Consider the following 16500-nt stretch of genomic DNA (forward strand, 5'->3'; position numbering starts at 1 on the left):
CAATATCGTTTGACCAAATACATTATTTTTCATGTATTTCATGTAAAGATCTGAAACTCACCACAAGAGGGCAGTATGTCCCTATGTTAAGAATAATCATGGCCGTATTTCTCATCCCTTTAATCACTGTTGTTGTACCTTGTCTCATACAGCGCTATGTCCTGATAAAGCCTGTGCCGTGGTTCATTAACGGTGTCCATATAATAGAGATGGAGTTACAGCCATCCTTACATTGGACAAATAAAGTTACAAACCCAATTGCAATGCCTTGAAGAAAAGTCATTTTAATTAAAGTAATATACAAAAGGAATATCTGACGTTAGGTTGCTATAAAACGTAGATATGTACATTATATATACATAATAACACGGGGACAAGGACCTTGAGTCCTGAATACAGTAAGTAGGGACGTTGGGCTGCGAGGATGAAGCCTTACTGGGTTTGTGAGTTCCAGAGTCCATGTGTCTCCTGATCAAAATCACTGAACGGCTGCAACCACATGTATCCATTGTATCTATAGTTTTAGGTTAATATATGCAAACATAGCAACTGCAGTTAAGTCATATGGGGAAAAAATGTAAGGGTGCAGTCGATAATTGGACCAAACACCAGCGTACAAAAGGCACCACCAGTAATTTGAAATGTGGAGACAATGTGGAGACAACAGCCAGAAGGGATTTTATCAGTGTGTTTGTTAGGGAGGTGTTCCTGGTTCTCACTGTGTCTCCACTGTGCATCACAGTAACTCTACAGCCATGGAAAAGATGGGATATTTGTTTATACAGCTATATATAGGAGTTATCACGAACAAAATTGTAAAGTGAAGACATTTTGGAGAGCTAGTTTTGGGGAGTTTTTGTCTACCTACGGCAACAAAAATAGAACCATTTCAATCAGATCATTTATAAAATAAGTGTCGGCAATGGAGTTTCTGTGATTGTACTGTTTGACTTTTCTTTGACTACTCACAACTATTCCTTCCCAGCCAACCCCTCCCTGTATTTCCTGGCTCCTTTAGCACAATACATTCATCAGACGTTGTCAGGACACTGTGGGGTCATCCTGCCCTCTTGTTTCCGAGACGATAGGACAGGAAGTTTCAGAAATGATTGGAATCACACAACACCATCTCTGAACCAACATAGAGCTAGAAACAGAAGAAAGGAGCACATCCTTGTAAGACACATCAAGACAGTGCACCACAGGGGCTGGGTTCATTATATCTATATTGGAGTATAAAAATATTTCCTATCTGAAACCCCATCACTATATTCTATAATACACATAATTGATGCCAAGTGAAGGTTTATCACCCGGCATATCAACAATGCTTTTACCGTTCTATGCATTTTAAGGTTTGTACTTATTTTTTGGCAAATGGATTCTGCAATCAAGACTGAGAATCATCCACTAGTGCAATTAGACTGTGATTGAAAGGGAAAGTATTTGACAATAGTCTAGAGGATCTAGAATCTCTTGCGTATGAGAACTGATAACTTACACATATCAAGGAATAAACAACACGATTGATGGCTTTCTTCGTCTAATCAATTTTCCTTTAGTTTTATAAGGTTCCTCCTAGAGATCATATCTACCTCCTGCTGAACTGAAGAAGGGGAACTCCCCCTGTGTAGGGCAAAAATGCTGTCCATATATATTCTCACAGGATAGAATGTCGTAAAGGAACAAATCAGAGCTTCTCCGTTTGCCTGTTTCCTTGGCATGACTGTCTTTATCCAATAGGATGTCTGAAACAAAAACGTTATAATACAAAATAAATGGGTACCGGTAACATATACATTTGACACATTAAGTTCAAAGTCCTTATAATATAGAAGAACAACATTGTCCCTGTTGGTTCAACATCATTTCAGAGCAAAAATAAATACAGTTTCAACACTTCACAGAGAGAAATAAAACAGAATAAATAAATTCATCTCACTAAGACTTGTAATCCCTCTTCCACCACATAAAGCTTCAGCAAACCTGTCAACATGAAGAAAAAAATAACAGGAGACAATTTTCCGTGTGGTTTCTTTCCCTTACTACCAACCAGCATTGGCACACCATACACAATCACTAGCAGGTACTAAGTCAGTCAATGTTGCAGTGTATGATGGGTTGTGGTTTATGAGTACCCTAAAAAGGGTGTGGCAGGTTGTCCTGACTGTGGCTCCTCTGACTCTGGCTGTAACTCAAAGCTTCCCTGTATGTCAGCGCCAGCGCCGGTCGCTCGTACATTTCACTTAGAGCCTCAAACTTGTCCCCCCAGTGGGATAGCCGGTCGTAGCTGAAGGCTGCTCCCTCCTCTTCCTCTGCTTTATCGTGGGAGATAGCAGAACCCAGCGAGCTGAGGCTACCGACCGGGGACCCGGCGCCCTCGATGCTCCAGACGTGATAGCTGTCCGGCGGGAACTCCTGACTGTCGTTGTCGGCCTCCCAGATGATGCGCGCCACGTAGCTCTTGAAGTCCATGGGGCAGTGGCCCACGGAGCTAGCATGAGCATCATTACTATCATTAGTATAGCTAGCATTGCTAGCGTGGTGATGATGGCGGTGGTGGTGGTGGTGGGGGATGTGGAGGTAGGGGGTCCCTGAGCTGCAGGCTGAGCCAGCGGGGTGCACCTCCTCCTGGGAGCCCTGGGAGGACTTGATGAGGGGGGCGGTGGTGCAGGATGAGGACTGGGACAGGCTGGAACACAGGGGCCTCTTCAGCTCTGTGATGTCATAGGCATTCTGGAGGGATGAAATGGCATCAAATTAAAAACATAAGTATGAAAAATAAGTCAATGATGCCATCTAGTGGTCAATTTAGAAATCGATCTCAATGAACAGCGACTTAGGTAATTTCACTGTGCTGCAATGTCTGACCTGTGTGTGTGTGTGTGTGTGTGTGTGTGTGTGTGTGTGTGTGTGTGTGTGTGTGTGTGTGTGTGTGTGTGTGTGTGTGTGTGTGTGTGTGTGTGTGTGTGTGTGTGTGTACCTGGTCCTGCTCTCCTCCTCCCTCCTCGTTGTAGTTGAGGATGTTCTCTCTGATGTCCTCCCAGCTCTGGTGTTCTGCAGGGATGTGGTACACGCCCCTCTTCTGGAACTTACTACGACTGCCCTTCTGGTTCCAAACTGTCACAGCTACCAGCACAGCTACAGGAGAACGGCAACAGTTCAGTCATTAGAGTGGATGGAAGAGAATGAGAGATAACACTATGTACTCTACATGCATCTGAGTGTGGAAGGGAAAGAGATGAAGCAAAACCTATCCTTTTCACGTTCACCTCTTGTCTTCTGTCGGCCATCTACCGTCCCTCAGGCAATCCTACACTCTCTTTTCCCCTCTCCCTTCATGCCATCTCTCTCAATTTCCCTTCCTCACTCTCCCTGCAAGTCTAACCATCACTGATTTTTAGACATTCACCACTGTAGCTACTTCACCCTTTTCCTCATCCCGCTTGACATTTCTAGTTTTAGCACTCAGATGTTTATGTTCGTCTTCTCCACTTCTCATCCCCCTCTCCTTTCCCTGGCATGGGGCTATGATCTCGCTGTGTCGTGTATCAGGGCCGTCAGCGTTGACAGAGGGGCCCTCGGGGGCCCTGCCAGTCTGACATCACAGAGCCGTACCCGTCAGAGGCTCATACAAACCTCGCTACCTGTCACGTGTCACTGTCACTGAACAGGCCCTCTAGTCTCTAGTCTATTTCCCCTGCTCTCCCTTCTGCATACATCTAACTACACATCTATCTATATGGTGTTTATCAATGCTGCTAATGGACAGCATTATAATGACTACTCTATTGATGTCTTAAAAACAGCTCACTATATGAAGGGTAAAAGGTCATGTGAAGAGAGGGTTTCAGTATGGGTAAAAGGGTAAAAGGTCATGTGAAGAGAGGGTTTCAGTATGGGTAAAAGGGTAAAAGGTCATGTGAAGAGAGGGTTTCAGTATGGGTAAAAGGGTAAAAGGTCATGTGAAGAGAGGGTTTCAGTATGGGTAAAAGGGTAAAAGGTCATGTGAAGAGAGGGTTTCAGTATGGGTAAAAGGGTAAAAGGTCATGTGAAGAGAGGGTTTCAGTATGGGTAAAAGGGTAAAAGGTCATGTGAAGAGAGGGTTTCAGTATGGGTAAAAGGGTAAAAGGTCATGTGAAGAGAGGGTTTTAGTCGTCCATATTTACCGAAGAAGACGAGCAGACACATGCTGATGACCAGGATGGAGCCCGGGCTGAGGGCGGCCATACGGTGGGCTTTCATCTGGCCCACCTCACAACGCTGACCTCTGAACCCCTCGGGGCAACGGCACTGCCAGCTGTCGGGGGTCAGGGCGTGGCAGGTGCCCCTGTTACGGCAGGCCGAGGGTCCACAGGGGGAGGGCACACAGCGGTGGTGGCCTGATGTCTCGTCTGTCACCGTCACCTGGCCACCTGGACACCTGGGAGAGGCCGGAGAACAGGTTTGTTCTTTTAACTATGTCTGTGTGTCCTTAGCATGTGTAAGATTGTGTGAGATAGTGCTTGTATGTGTTTAAATGTGTGTGTAGCCAGCCTCACACACCTGCACTGGTGTTTCCTCCACAGGTCCACACAGTAGAGGGGGCTGCGGCAGGGCTTGGCACTGCAGGCGTCTGAGTGACAGCCTGAAGTCACCCCCCTCCGCTCCAACACCGTGCTGAACTCGGTACTCTGACCATCCAGAAGGAGGGAGTGGCCGTTCAGCCTTACATCCCGCAGGCAGCCTGCGAGAGAGAGAGGGAGAGAGCCTTAATGACTGAGAAAAACTAATAGGATAAAAGATCATCAGAGATGATTGTTTTCTGTGATTGCTACTTCTAAGAAATGTATTTGCCTTGATAAAGTAAAATAGAGGGAAAAAAGGGAAAGATTGAGTAAAAAATATGGAACAAAATGATGACAGAAAGATCAGCCACTCCTTGACATGGACCTGTGGCTTTTTGACCCAACCAAAGATGCACACACTGAGAGGCAGACACAAGATGCACACACTGAGAGGCAGACACAAGATGCACACACTGAGAGGCAGACACAAGATGCACACACTGAGAGGCAGACACAAGAGGCACACACTGAGAGGCAGACACAAGATGCACACACTGAGAGGCAGACACAAGAGGCACACACTGAGAGGCAGACACAAGAGGCACACACTGAGAGGCAGACACAAGATGCACACACTGAGAGGCAGACACAAGAGGCACACACTGAGAGGCAGACACAAGAGGCACACACTGAGAGGCAGACACAAGATGCACACACTGAGAGGCAGACACAAGAGGCACACACTGAGAGGCAGACACAAGAGGCACACACTGAGAGGCAGACACAAGAGGCACACACTGAGAGGCAGACACAAGAGGCACACACTGAGAGGCAGACACAAGAGGCACACACTGAGAGGCAGACACAAGAGGCACACACTGAGAGGCAGACACAAGGAGAGAGGAGACCATTACAGTGGAGAGGAGGGGAGGAGTAGAGACAGGATGAGGTGAAATAATGAGAAGAGAGGATGAAAGGAGAGAGGAAAACAGGAGAATAGATTGAGACAAAGAGGAGACAGAGGAGAAAGAAGAGAGAACCAGCAGAGAAAACATGGAAAGTACAGAAAAGGAGACTTCTTACCCTGGAAGTCAGCAGATTGTCCCGGGGTGGGTCCATTCCCCAGCAGCACACTGGAGGGGTGCACCACAATCTCCCGCCTGTTCCCCATCCAGGCCCTGGCCTCCCGCGAGCCACCGCCCTGCTCCAGGCGCAGCGTGAAGAGGTTGTCATGACGATGCAAGCTGGCGAGGACCCACTGGCCCCTGTCGACCTGCTGGCTGGCCAGGCGGAGGGAGTGGGCACCGTCGCCCAGGTTGGCACGCACCGACAGGTGGCCGTCTACGATCTGAGAGAGCGGAGAGAGGACATCAGCAAATGTAGCCACTTTTCACTTTCCAATTGACTAAATTGGATCCTGTGAGTGATGTTACAGCAGGGCACTGACCTCCAGGATGATGTACTCGTTGGCACCGCGGGACATCATGGAGAGCAGGGTGCCAGAGGAGGAGCGCGTGCGGAGCAGGAGCTGGATGTGTGTACGACGGGGGCTACCTCCCCCCCTCAGCTGGTAGCGTAGCATACTGTCCCTGACGAAGGACCACTCTGGTAGAGCTACAGGGGAGAGAGGCGATATGGTTAATACTCTCCCTCACACACATTCACACACCAAAATACTGCTGTGAAGAAGAACCAGTCCACCAGCAAAGTCACCTACCTTTGTCACACTTGTGCCCGCTGTACCCGGGGTGACAGTCACAGCTGAAGGAGCCCCACTCGCCCAGGCAGGTCCCGTGGACGCCACAGGAGGGTCCACTTGTTGTCACACACACCCCGTCTGTCAGGCCACAGCCCGGGGAACTATCCAAGCTCTCCCCCGGAATTCCCAGGTCATACACCTCCAGAGAGAGATGTAGTGAATACATTATAGGTTAAATATCAGCTTAGAGAAACATAAAGAGAGCCCTCAGAGTCAGTTATCAACATTTGAGCTCAAATGGATGCCGTTGCTGCCCTGTGATCCTCTCCTTTCACACCCCATGTCAAATAGGGCTTTATATGGTCAACTTCTTGAGCCAAAATGGCTACTACTGTTGCTGTATATAATCAACTATCTGATCCAAAATGGTCATCACTCATGCTGTCCTGCTGTGCTCCTCTCCCCTAATAATTCATGTCAAACAGGACTGTATATGGTCAACTGTCAACCATCTGAGCCAAAATGGCCACCACTTCAGTCCCATGTTCCCTCCCTTTCATATTTCCCAGCAGTGATGCAAAACCACACAAGCTAATCTGCTTTCAGGAATAGTTTATGGAGGAGATGTTCTTATAATTTATGTTTTATTTGGACATTGAAATCGTTTTTTTGTCCTCATTTCATAAGCTGTGCTCAAACGACCGTCTATCCAACTCTCTCCCCCGGCACTCTCAGCAAGTGCCAACAGGACACACACACACACACACACACACACACACACACACACACACACACACACACACACACACACACACACACACACACACACACACACACACACACACACACACACACACACACACACACACACACACACGTTGCAGAGAGAAGTCGCAAAAGAAACCCACTCACATAAACAAATGAATATTGACAACCCCATAGAGTAAACAGACTAAAAGAAAGCCTCTCTTCTTCCCAGGTATATTAATACAGCTGCCAGTCTCTGTCTCCTCTGAGCTCTGTTCATAAACCTGTCACTATCAGTCTGATGGATAGACAGCTCTGTCACTCTGATGGGGAGAATGAAAACACTGTGACAGTGAGGAAAGGAGGATAGAACTACTAGAGAAGTGAGGAATAAAAGGTGGTGGAGGAAGAGGAGGTGTGACTTTATTGAAGACGGAGAGAAAGAAAGAACGAAAGAAAGAGAAAGCAAGGGAGGGGGGGAAGAGAGAGGTTACCTTGCTATCGACCACCAGGTTCCTGAGGCAGCCAGTGAAAGCTTTGTAGCGTCTGTGTGTGGAGGCCTCCTTCACCCCGCCCAGCTGGAGAGGCTGGTTCACATTCAGGAACCTGGGAGATGGGGAGGAGAGAGACAGAGATAAGAGTCAGTAACCAGGTTTCCATCCAACCTTTTTATACAAGCAAAGTAGATGTCGGATCAAAAATGTCATGACAGGCCTGACGGAAACAGAACATTTTTAGGTAAACTTTTCAAATGTCGACATCACAAAATACGCTAGACAATGTGGGATCCTTTTGTGTCTGTAAAATGAATTATGTGAGAAATATCGATGAAAACGCTTTTATGCACAAATATTGATATAATAACCATTATAGGGAAGTAAACTTGGAGTCACGCGATGCCATGTTGTGTGGTCCTCCCACTACGACTCGTCAGGGAAAGCATGCCGTTTAATAGGCTACAGGTGAAATAGGTTATGATGAACTTCACAGGCTGATTAAAGAGCACGGTGATGAGCTTGATGCTCCTTTCCAATAAATATCGAGGGTCTTATTCTGGTGACATGATAATCGATGCTTGGCTGCTGTTTGACAAATAAAAATAATCTCTCTTTTGTCCATAATAATAATCTCATCATGTCGACTATGTGTGCGCTCTAGTCAACAGTGTGCAGGTATCGCTATTGGCTAGAGAGCACGTGTCAATACCAGAGTGGTCACACTCGCTATATAACAACAACAAAAAGGTGCGAGAAAACCATCAGTATAGTTTAAAATACGATTGAAACCCATTTAACTTGTATTTTTCTATTCAGTACGTGGGAATTTGACCACAAAAGGTGAGAAAATGCACATCGTTTTTATTTAGCTGATTTTAGAATATTCACATGAAAATCTGTCACCAATTGGATGGGAACCCAGCTAGTGTTGGCTTGTGCATAACATGGCTTGTCAGTAGTAGTCTTCAGTGGTCTGTAGTAGTCTAGTGGTCTACAGTTGCCTGTTCTTACCTCAGGTTGCCAGGGGTCTCTCCAGAAGCCTTGCAGCCAGACTGATCTGTCTCCAGCACCTCCACCACTAGACCCTCCACCTCATTCACCACTGCCCCCGAACACTGGTCTAGGATCAGTTGAACTGCCTGGATTAAACACATCATATAGCACCACCGTCACGTTCACAGTCAGGTCCTAGCTCAGTTCATAATGTAAGCATCCCAATGAGGATTCCCCCTTCGGCTATTCCCCAATCCCCAACCGTTCCCTCCTCCAACCCCTCTGGGAATATATCTGGACCTTTCCGTCACTGATGATGTCCAGGCGGTGCCATCGGCGGTCCGTGATGGTGGATCTCGCTGGGAGCTGCAACGTCAGTGTTCCCGATCCATGGCTGATGCTGAGGGTCGGAACGCCATTCCTCAATTCTGGAAGAGAGACAGGAAACAGGGATGAGGAGAGATAATCACTTCGAGGCTTGAGATCACATAACAGTGGAAACACATTCTGACTCTCCATCAATCAATCTAGTCATTTTCGCTTGAAACTGGCTGACTCACCAATATACAGAGTTACATTGATAAGTCGCCTTAATGTTGCATTAACAGTATGCGTGTGAAAGTGTGTATGACTACATGGTGTGTGACCTGACCAACCTCTGTGTTCTACACTGCTACTCAGTTGAGCAGAACCAGTGAAAAATGCTTCACCGCAATCAATTCAGCAGCCATGTTCGATTTGCTATCCCCGGAGCGGGGGAACTTGGAGCAGGCTCGATAATTACATAAATTAATGCGACGGGGCTACCAAACAGATTATGTAAGGCCTTTCTAAAGGCCAAACTGGACTAATCTTAGGGACATATAGGACCTCTGGGATGTGACATTAGGATTAGGGGGGACATGACTTGACATAAAAGCCACATGGCTTATAGGGACCTGAATATGACGCAGGCTTATGAGGATATGAGTATGTCACCTCCACTAGGGGTTTGATCAAGAGTGCTGGTTGCCGATCGATCCCCATATTGCTTACCTATCCATTTCCAGACACATTGAAAGTAGGAAGTAGGAGTAAGTGAGATGGACTAGGGTGTGGTTGTTTCTGTTCAGGGCCTACATGTAGGCTGTCTGTTCTTACCCAGAGAGATGTAGTCCTCCTGCTCTCCGGCCTGGGCTGGGCCTAGAGGGCCGTTGTAGAGCAGCAGCCCATTGGCTGACTCGGTTATGAACTCCAATGAGATGTGGCTCTGAAAGCAAGGCCTGATGGGAGGGAACCAGGCGTAACCCTGGCCGCGGAAGGAGTGCTTGGTCTGCTGGCACTCAGGCCCGTCAAACATGGGAGGACACTTGCACCTGAACGGCAGGGGAGAAACATTGCGAACGTTTTATTTCTAACAGCTAATGCTAACTAGCGAGAGCTATTGGCTCCAACTGTCTTTGACCGTCATACCTGTATCCCAGCTCGCTGTCCTGACAGGTGCCTCCGTTGAGGCAGGGGTTGTGGGGGTAGGAGGAGCAGGCCTGGTGCAGGCTCTCTCTGGCCCTGCAGCCGCAGCGTGCCTCAGAGGAGGCGGAGACAGACACCAGGGAGGTGTTCCCGGAGCTGAGGGCGGTGGGGGTGAGGCTGAAGGTGACGTCACTGCTGCAGCCGCCCGACTGACTGCAGTCTGTGGCGGGACACTCGTCTATACCCACCTGGGAGATAGACACACCCAGTGCTGCTTCCAACTGAGAGAGGAGGGGGGAGAGAAAGAGAGCGTCAGTCTACTGCCTGTCAGTGAAATCAAATTGGTTTGAATCAGTCTTCATATCAGTCTTTCATAGTCTTAATTTACAGCCAGGTGATGTCTCTGGATGAATTTGTTCTGACTCAATCTGACTCCAATGGCTTAAAAGCAACTCACCAGTTCCATTCAATCGTAACAGGCAGCAGTAAAACTGTCAGTGACACACATCCAGTGTATAAACAACTGCTTCTGGGCAGCACAACACTCACTACAAAACAGCTTAGGATTTATGGACTAGTGAAGACTTTATAAAGACTCAGACGTTCTCTCCTGTCATCCCTCTTTTTCTCTTATCCATCCATTCCTCTCTCTCCCTTTCTGTTCCCCCAGCGCAAGCTTGGGTCACCAGATGCTGTCTCATGCCTTAAATGGACATGAAACATTTACACACACTTGAGTAGTGTGCCGCAGTGCGTGTGTGATTAAGTGTGTGTGAGAGTTTAAATGTGTGTGTGTGTGTGTGATGAAATATGGATGTTGTTGAGCATGGTGTCAGTGTGTGTGTGTGTTTAAGTGTGTGTGAGATTTTAAATATTTCTTTTTAGTAGTGCATCACTGTGTGAGATAGTGTGAATGTTTGTAACGTTGTCTAGTGTGAAGCTTTATGCGTATTCGAACTCTTATATGAAACACTTAGTGTGCATCCCATCTTCACCTTAGCTTTATGCGCCATCACATTGCCGTGGAGTTTCTCGGCCTTGTAGTACGGCGAGCCGTGGGCGGCGAACCACACGTTGACCTGGCGCTCACCCTGGCGGTTGCCATTGGCGACAGAGAAGACGTGGACGTTGTCCCGGTCGGTCTGGAGAAGCTCGGAGAGGAGACGACCCAGGCGGGAGAAAGAACTCTCCTGACCCGGTGCACTGCTGAAGAACTGTTCCACTGTGATGTCTGCGCGACAGGATGGTGGGGTTGAATGGTCAGGACACTCAGTTCATCACACTACAAAGTGGAATGCCCCGTGCAAAACACTCCCCTGCCCAATGTTCTACAGGTAACGACAGTACAAATCAGTCAGATGTTTGTAAATGCTCAGCTGGTGCCTGGGGGTGATGTGAACCACGACCTATGGGAACTATTAGATACAAGAAAGCCTGCCACACAGCACTCAGGCACGCATGTCATCACACGTGACACGGTTACTATGGAAACATTATGACAGCATTAGCTCCTTATGGTCTGTGGTCAGTGACCATGAAAAAGAGTGAAAAGTGACAATATTGGCTGATACACTAGGTGGCAAAACTCACTGGACAGGCGCAAAGAGCCAGCGTTCTGGACCGCCTCCTCGTCCAGCTCCATGACGACGACCTCTGCGGTGGAGATCACGTCGGGCCAGGTCTTGTCGGAGACACGGACCTCGAGGCTGTAGGAACCCACCGGCACAGGGGCCCCCTCTCTGATAATCAACTGGCCTGAGTTGTGGTTCAGACTGAACAACCCGCTGAGAGGGAGGAGGGAGGAGGAGATGGAGGGAGAGAGAAATGGAAGAAGATCGAGAGAAAAGGGGGGTAGTGGGCATAGAAGTAAAAGAGAGGGATGGGGGGAGAACTGAGTGTAAGAGAGATCAGCAGTAGTCCCCCCGGTGTTCATCCATGCAGGACTATCCCTGGCCTCCCTCCATGCTCACCATCTCACGTTAAAACACTGAACAGTCCAGGGAGACAGCCACATGCATTATAGATGGATTCACTATCAGTATCAATGCAACCCTCTCTACCCTACCTCTCCTCCACTCTACCAACACCCCTCCCTCCTCCCACCTAGCCCCGTTAACTCTATTACTCTATTCCCTGCATACCCAGTTCAGTGTTCACTCTATCAAAAACCTATTCCCCCTGAACCTGTTCCCACAACCTCTTAGGTTCATGCTAGGTCTCTCTCTCTACTCCCCATAGACACATTCTCACTACACTAACCCCACCAGCCCTACCTAAGCCCCATGTTAATACTGCAGAACTTTCTATCCTATCCTGCTCCTAAAGTCTACTTCTCACTTCTCTAACTTTTCTTACTCACATGTCCTTGTTCCCTCTATTACAGTGACTCTTCTCCTTCCCAGCTATCTACTCATATCTTCTCTCCCCTTCCATCTATCATCCCTCTATTTACTTGGCCCCTGTCCACTCTGGTCCTTATCACTGGCTCAGATCATGACAAGGGAATGATGATGGTTCTGCTGTGACTATCTCCATCTACCTCACTCGCTCCACATCTCTCAAGTTAGAGGTCAATGCCAAGGAGTTCATCTGATGTCTTTCAAAATGGCTCTGTTTTTGAAGCTTCCGCCTCTACTGAAAATGGGGGGGGGGGGGGGGGGGGGGCGGCAGCAGTACAGTATGTAAGCTCTGCTCTACAGAGCCTTTGTACAACTGGAGCAACATACAAATGTTTACAGATACACCGAGCTTTACCACATGACCGCGCTATTGTTTTAGCATCACATTGTTTGATGGCACACCACGGTAAGTACCCTCACACACTAGCCCGCCATCAAAAGAGATTTGAAAAGGTGCCATGGCTCTCTCTTACGTAACAGTAAAAGCTGGTTATGCATGGCCCGTGACCTTCAGAAGTCAGGCCAAACGAGGTAATTATCTGAGCCATAAGAAAATGAAACCGGCTGGCCCAATCGAAGAGGTGCTGAGCTGTGGGTAGATGTGTGTTATGTCATCGCTCCCCGGGACATCATGTTAATGTAATACATTAATGAATCCCTGTTTGCAGGGCTAGCCGGGGCAAACATGCAACACAGCACTTTGGAGACAGAAAACAAATAGGCTTCAAATCATCATCTACACGGATGGCTGGTAGGTATAATGAGATGATCCATATAGTTTGGTCCTTCGAGACGCATTGGGATCTGCTGACTGGGGATTCAACATGGTAATGGCTCTTTCTTGCTCACTTTCTCTCTCTGTCGTTCCTTGTCATCTTTTCGTGTGCTTACTAGCTCTCCCGATTACAGGTGTCTCATTAGAGGGAGAGGTGCCAGCAGCGTAATCAGCTTCTTTTCAGTGTACACCAAACATTGCGCACCCATCAAACAAAACCAGAGCGCCGTGTCTCGCTTCACTGGGAATTTTCAATACAATTCTTTATGAAGTATTAATAATTGTGCTCCTGACAATTCATGTCTCCCTTTCTCTCTCGCTTTCCCTCTCTCTCTCTTCCAATCTATTTCTACTTTCTCTGTTTCTCTTAAACGGCCTGTTTCTCCTTCCCCTAAAATGTATCTTTCTCTCCTTTTACATTCTGTCTCTCTCTCTCTCTCTCTCAATCCCACACTTTCCTCCCCTCTTATTGTACACTCTTTTGTCTTATTCTCTTTTCCTCTCTCTTAAGTGGCCGGGCTTCATTCCAACTTTAGTGAGGAGATCAAAGTACCTGGGGGGTTTGCCTTGGAATCTGTAAACCTTTTCGCTCCAGTCATCAAGGTCAGGGGATTGAACCTGGCCAAGCACTGTTGTGGGGAGAACACCTACGGGGGAAAACTCAGAATTAGGTGCGGGAAGACTACCCCTCCCTGTCGTACACCTAAAGCTCTCAGAGTGAGAGAGAAAAAGAAAGAAAGGGAGAAGAGGAGGTGGAGGAGGGGAGGAAGAGGAGGAGGGGCGGAGGAGGGAAGATAAGTTGGAGAGCGTCGCCTCGTTGGCACATATGGACACGGTTTTGAAAACACAGCAGGGGAAGTGCACACATTAGCATGTTAGCTCCCGTTTTCCCTCCAAAAAGCTAAATTGAGTGCTGTAATCCCCTTAGGCGTGAAATCAAATAAAACATGTAATGGCTCCTGTTTATATGCCTATCAAACCTGGGACTTGAGCTTAAGTAAATTGTTTGCTTCATGGCATGTTTGGAGATACATGATGAATTCTTATTAGAAGGTTAATGTACTTTCATCTGGCAAAACCCATACAGAGAATCTACTAAAAATACATGACAGAAAACCAGAGTTTTTCCAGCAGTTACAGCAAGCTGACAGATGGCATGAAATACTAAATAAGTGATGTTGGGCTTCAAGAGTCCGTAAGCATTCAACTGTGACAAGTAGTGTCGTAACAACAACATCAGCAGAACACTGGAGAAACATACCATGGTAGCTGTACACGAAGAAGTCGGTGTGGCCCGGAGAGTGGGGGTGGTCATTCCTGTCGCCGATGACAACCGTCAGTGTGCTGGTTGAGCTCATTGGGGGAGACCCGCTGTCAATCATGAGAATGGGAAGACGGTACTCCTTCTGGCGTTCACGGTCAAAGGTTCGCATGGTAGTCAGTGCAGCGCTACCGTTGCGCAGGTCAGTCAGGTTGAAGCTGGTAGCATCGGAGGTTAACATCAGGAGACGGATGGAAAACGGTCCACCATTGGGTGAGGAGTCGCGGTCGGCTGCGTGGAGAAGCAGGGATGTATCGTTTATTCTCACTGCCTGGGGGGCAGCCATGTTTTCCCACACAATGGGCTTGTAGGGCACCTCAAACTCTGGCCCGTTGTCATTGACGTCCAGTACGGTAACCATGACGATGGCGGTGCCGGTGAGTGGCGGGCTGCCCGTGTCGGTGGCCAGGACCATGAGTCTGTGCTGGGATACCATTTCCCGGTCCAGAGAGTCAGCCACTACCACCCAGCCTGACTGGTCCACCAGGAACTGCCCGTTGGGGTCAGACTCTTTGGCAATGCTGTAGGAGAAGCGGCCATTTAGTCCTGAGTCCAGATCGGCAGCGGTGACTTGAGCCACAATGGTGCCAACAGACACGTCCTCAGACATGGCAGGAGCCTCATAGAACTGTGGGAAGAAGACGGGTGCGTGGTCATTGGAATCCTCCACCTGAACCAGGCAGTATGCCAGGCTGAAGAAGTCTGCGTCTTCCGCCTTCACAGTCAAGTTGAACGTTCTCTCGTGGGGCTTTTCAAAGTCCATCTTCTTCTTCAGCCGCACCACACCACGCCGGTTCGCCTTGTCCGTCTCCACAAAGAACTTCCTGTCCTCGTCGCCTCCGACGATGCTGAAAGTGACCACTGCGTTCTCACCCTGGTCGCCATCGCTGGCGGAAACCGCCAGAACCTCGCTGTTCACCTCTAGGTCCTCCGCCACCTATTAATATTGATAACAAAATACTCATCAAACATATTACAGTGCAACAGTGTTGGGGTGAACAGGTGTGTTTTGAGCAGGTGAACAAACCTGGGCATTGTAGACCCTCTGGGTGAAGACTGGTGGATGGTCATTCACATCAGACACCATGATAGTAGCGGTTCCAGTCCCGGACAAGCCCCCACCATCCCTGGCCTCAACCACAACCAGATAGCGGTCCTCCACCTCACGGTCCAGAGACCGTAGAACTGTACTGATGGTTCCAGTTGAAGGGTTGATGGAGAACAGATTGAGGTTGATCTCGTTGCGAACGTTTTGTACGATGCGGTAGGTCAGTATGGCGTTCTTGCCGGCCTTGGGGTCATCTAAATCCGTGGCCCTCATCTCCATCACTGAGGTGTCGGCGGGAGAGTTCTCAGGCACGTGGCCAACAAAGCAGCCTGAAGCGTCCGGCGCCGGGCATGGGAAGACTGGTGCGTTGTCATTGATGTCATGAACTTCCAAAAGGACGTCAGCAAAGCCAGTGAGTCCCGCCCCTCCCTCATCGGTGGCCAGAACTAGGAAACGCCAGGCCGGGCGCTCCTCACGGTCCAGACGGCGTTGGGCGTAGATGCGGCCCGTACGCTCATCGATGGTGAACTCGCTGCCGGCTCCCTGGCCGTGGAGTGAGTAGCGCAGGGCGCTCTGGTCTGCCTCCTGGTCTGGGTCGGTGGCTGAAACCTACAAACAGGAAACCCCCAAAAACCTAGCATTAGACAGTAGGGCCGGATAGAATCTGCTGTGAATTTTTCTTTTCAATAAAATAAAATATGTATATATAATTTGATTTAACCATTTCTGTTGATTTACGGATATTCTGCCTCTTCAGATTCCATCTGGCCCCAAAAATAGGACATGAAAAGAGAATTGATTGCAGTAGCCAATATACAGTTCGTTGCCTTGCAACAAAAAGAAGACAATTTTCCTTGTTTTCCTCTATAGATAATTAACCTGCCTTCATGTTATCTCTATGTGAAGGACAAGCTCAGACACTTCCCCCCACATCTATCACCAGAATGCACAATGCAATTAAAAGTTAATAGATGCCAGCAAAAGAAGAAATACACTTTTTTTTTTATTTCTCTCTTCCCCTCTCA

General features: G+C 48.2%; 1 protein-coding gene across 1 annotated transcript in view; it reads right to left on the minus strand.

Moving 5' to 3' along the window:
- Positions 1-264: 264 nt before the first annotated feature.
- Positions 265-16500, minus strand: part of si:dkey-22o22.2 (neural-cadherin) — a 116220-nt gene continuing 99984 nt past the window's right edge. Inside the window, exons 18-34 of the mRNA XM_014200922.3 lie at positions 15455-16084; positions 14368-15364; positions 13660-13753; positions 11523-11716; positions 10928-11163; positions 9936-10213; positions 9624-9838; positions 8784-8911; positions 8502-8629; positions 7488-7599; positions 6265-6445; positions 5995-6161; positions 5631-5895; positions 4546-4726; positions 4170-4423; positions 2984-3141; positions 265-2736 (exon numbers count right to left, since the gene is read on the minus strand). Of these exons, the coding sequence (XP_014056397.3) occupies positions 2140-2736; positions 2984-3141; positions 4170-4423; positions 4546-4726; positions 5631-5895; positions 5995-6161; positions 6265-6445; positions 7488-7599; positions 8502-8629; positions 8784-8911; positions 9624-9838; positions 9936-10213; positions 10928-11163; positions 11523-11716; positions 13660-13753; positions 14368-15364; positions 15455-16084 (4815 nt within the window). The 3' untranslated portion in view covers positions 265-2139. The remainder of the gene's footprint in view (positions 2737-2983; positions 3142-4169; positions 4424-4545; positions 4727-5630; positions 5896-5994; positions 6162-6264; positions 6446-7487; positions 7600-8501; positions 8630-8783; positions 8912-9623; positions 9839-9935; positions 10214-10927; positions 11164-11522; positions 11717-13659; positions 13754-14367; positions 15365-15454; positions 16085-16500) is intronic.

Source organism: Salmo salar, chromosome 05 (genome assembly GCF_965601325.2).
Source record: "Salmo salar chromosome 05, fSalSal1, whole genome shotgun sequence".
Taxonomy (NCBI): domain Eukaryota; kingdom Metazoa; phylum Chordata; class Actinopteri; order Salmoniformes; family Salmonidae; genus Salmo; species Salmo salar.